Source organism: Chinchilla lanigera, unplaced genomic scaffold, assembly GCF_000276665.1.
Source record: "Chinchilla lanigera isolate Chin_1 unplaced genomic scaffold, ChiLan1.0 scaffold00002, whole genome shotgun sequence".
Lineage (NCBI taxonomy): Eukaryota > Metazoa > Chordata > Mammalia > Rodentia > Chinchillidae > Chinchilla > Chinchilla lanigera.
In genome coordinates, this window is record NW_004955403.1 from 45,421,955 (window position 1) to 45,423,602 (window position 1,648).

The 1,648-nt window shown below is 50.9% G+C and overlaps 1 protein-coding gene across 1 annotated transcript; it reads left to right on the forward strand.

Moving 5' to 3' along the window:
- On the forward strand, nucleotides 1-1,289 carry LOC106148420 (vegetative cell wall protein gp1-like; the record flags this gene model as incomplete). Its single annotated transcript, XM_013513665.1, is given in 1 exon segment — nucleotides 1-1,289. A coding segment is annotated over 1 exon segment (565 nt), but the record flags the coding sequence as incomplete, so codon positions are not given.
- Nucleotides 1,290-1,648: the final 359 nt, after the last annotated feature.

Here is a 1,648-nt window from a genome sequence, read left to right on the forward strand (position 1 = left end):
CCCGCTAGCCCGGGCCTCGGGCGAGTCCTCGCCGCCCCCCCCCTCGGCGGGGAGCGCTGGGGGCCCTGGCTGCCTGTCCCGAGGGCACTCCCGTCACGCCGCTGTCCCCACACAGATAACAAAAAGAGGACCTCGCTCTGCCGGGCCTCGCTGTCGGAGTCCTTCCCGCCGCCTCCCTCCTCACGCCCCCCGAGTGCGCGACCCCCCCCCAGGCCTCCGGGGCCCCTGTCCTGCGCGCCCTCTGCTCCCACGCTCAGATCGCGCCGCCCGGAGGGCCGAGCGCCCCTGTCCTCCAAAATGGGAGCTCGTTCCTCGGCCCGCCTCCCCGCGCGTCCCCCTGTCCGAGGGGAAGGAGTTGAGCGCCCACACCTCCTGCGAAACGCGGGTTGGAGGGGGTGTGTCTGAGCCGGGAGCTGCAAGGTTGGGTGTACTTGGTGCCCGGGAGGGTCGCGGTGTGGCTCCAGAGCTGCCCGGGGCCAGTGTTGGGGCCGGGCCACTTTTCCTCAAAGACACAGCACAGGCCCGAAAAAGAAAAGAAAAGAAAAAAAGCCCACTCCAAACCTAGTAGTAGCTGGAAGAGTGCGGGGTATTTCTTACAAACTAGGTAAAGTTTTCCTTCTCTGTGCCTTCGATCAGATATTTTTATGACAGTCATGGATGCAAATCTGTTGTCGGGAACCTTCGGATTTTCTGCATAACCAGCCCCACAGATACTGTGTTGTGCGAAGTAAAGATTAGAACGCAGTGCCGCCTTTATGTGTGCATGCCGTATGGCATCATTCCTCAAGTAAAAATTATGTTTTCATTCCTGATATGTCTGCATGAAGCTGGAGGGGTGTGACTTCTGCCCATTTTTTTCGGGGAGGAGAGACGAAACTAAATAAAAGGCCCATTTTCCAGACCTGTGATCAGAGAAGTAGATCTGTGGAATTCGAGTGACAAGGTGTCAGGGCAGAATTATATCAGGAAAGTTAACCACAAATGGAAGACCACACGATTTGTATTTTGAAGCCAGTGTCATGGCCTAATTCAGAAGTAGCAGTAAAACTTGATACAAAATGATGATGATAATAATAATAATAGTGTAGCACCTTGACTTTTACAGTAGCCATTTCTGAGAAGCAGGAAGGAGTTTATGTGATTTTTTAAAAAATTCTTGCATCTTACAGGAGAAGGTAGGCAGAAGTTACTTCTGGCACTTAAAGGACAGAACCAAAGCACAGGATTGATGTGAGATATGCTTAAAGCCAAGTGCATATAAGTCTTTTAACTTTGGTTCCAGTGCTCTTATTTACAGAGCAGGAAATAGTGACTGTGAGCATTCCAGAACATGATTTGAATAGATAGCGTTTCTGAAAGATCCTTTGGACTGCAGAGGAAGTTGATACTTTTATGAATATGCATCTTGTCTGTTCTGTCTCCAGTAAGGAAGCTTCTCTTTGTATGATCCTTCCACGGCTTTTTGGGGAGTTAAGAGGGTACCAGGAATCGAACTCAGGACCTCAGTCTTGCCAGGCAGGCACTGCGCTGAGCTAAATCCCCATCCCCTTTTGCACAGTTTTGAAGCTAAACAGTTGTCATTCCTAGTCATTAGAAAGTCAAGATGCATCGAAACAATCTTAATAGCATTTTCCTCAAAGGAGGGTCT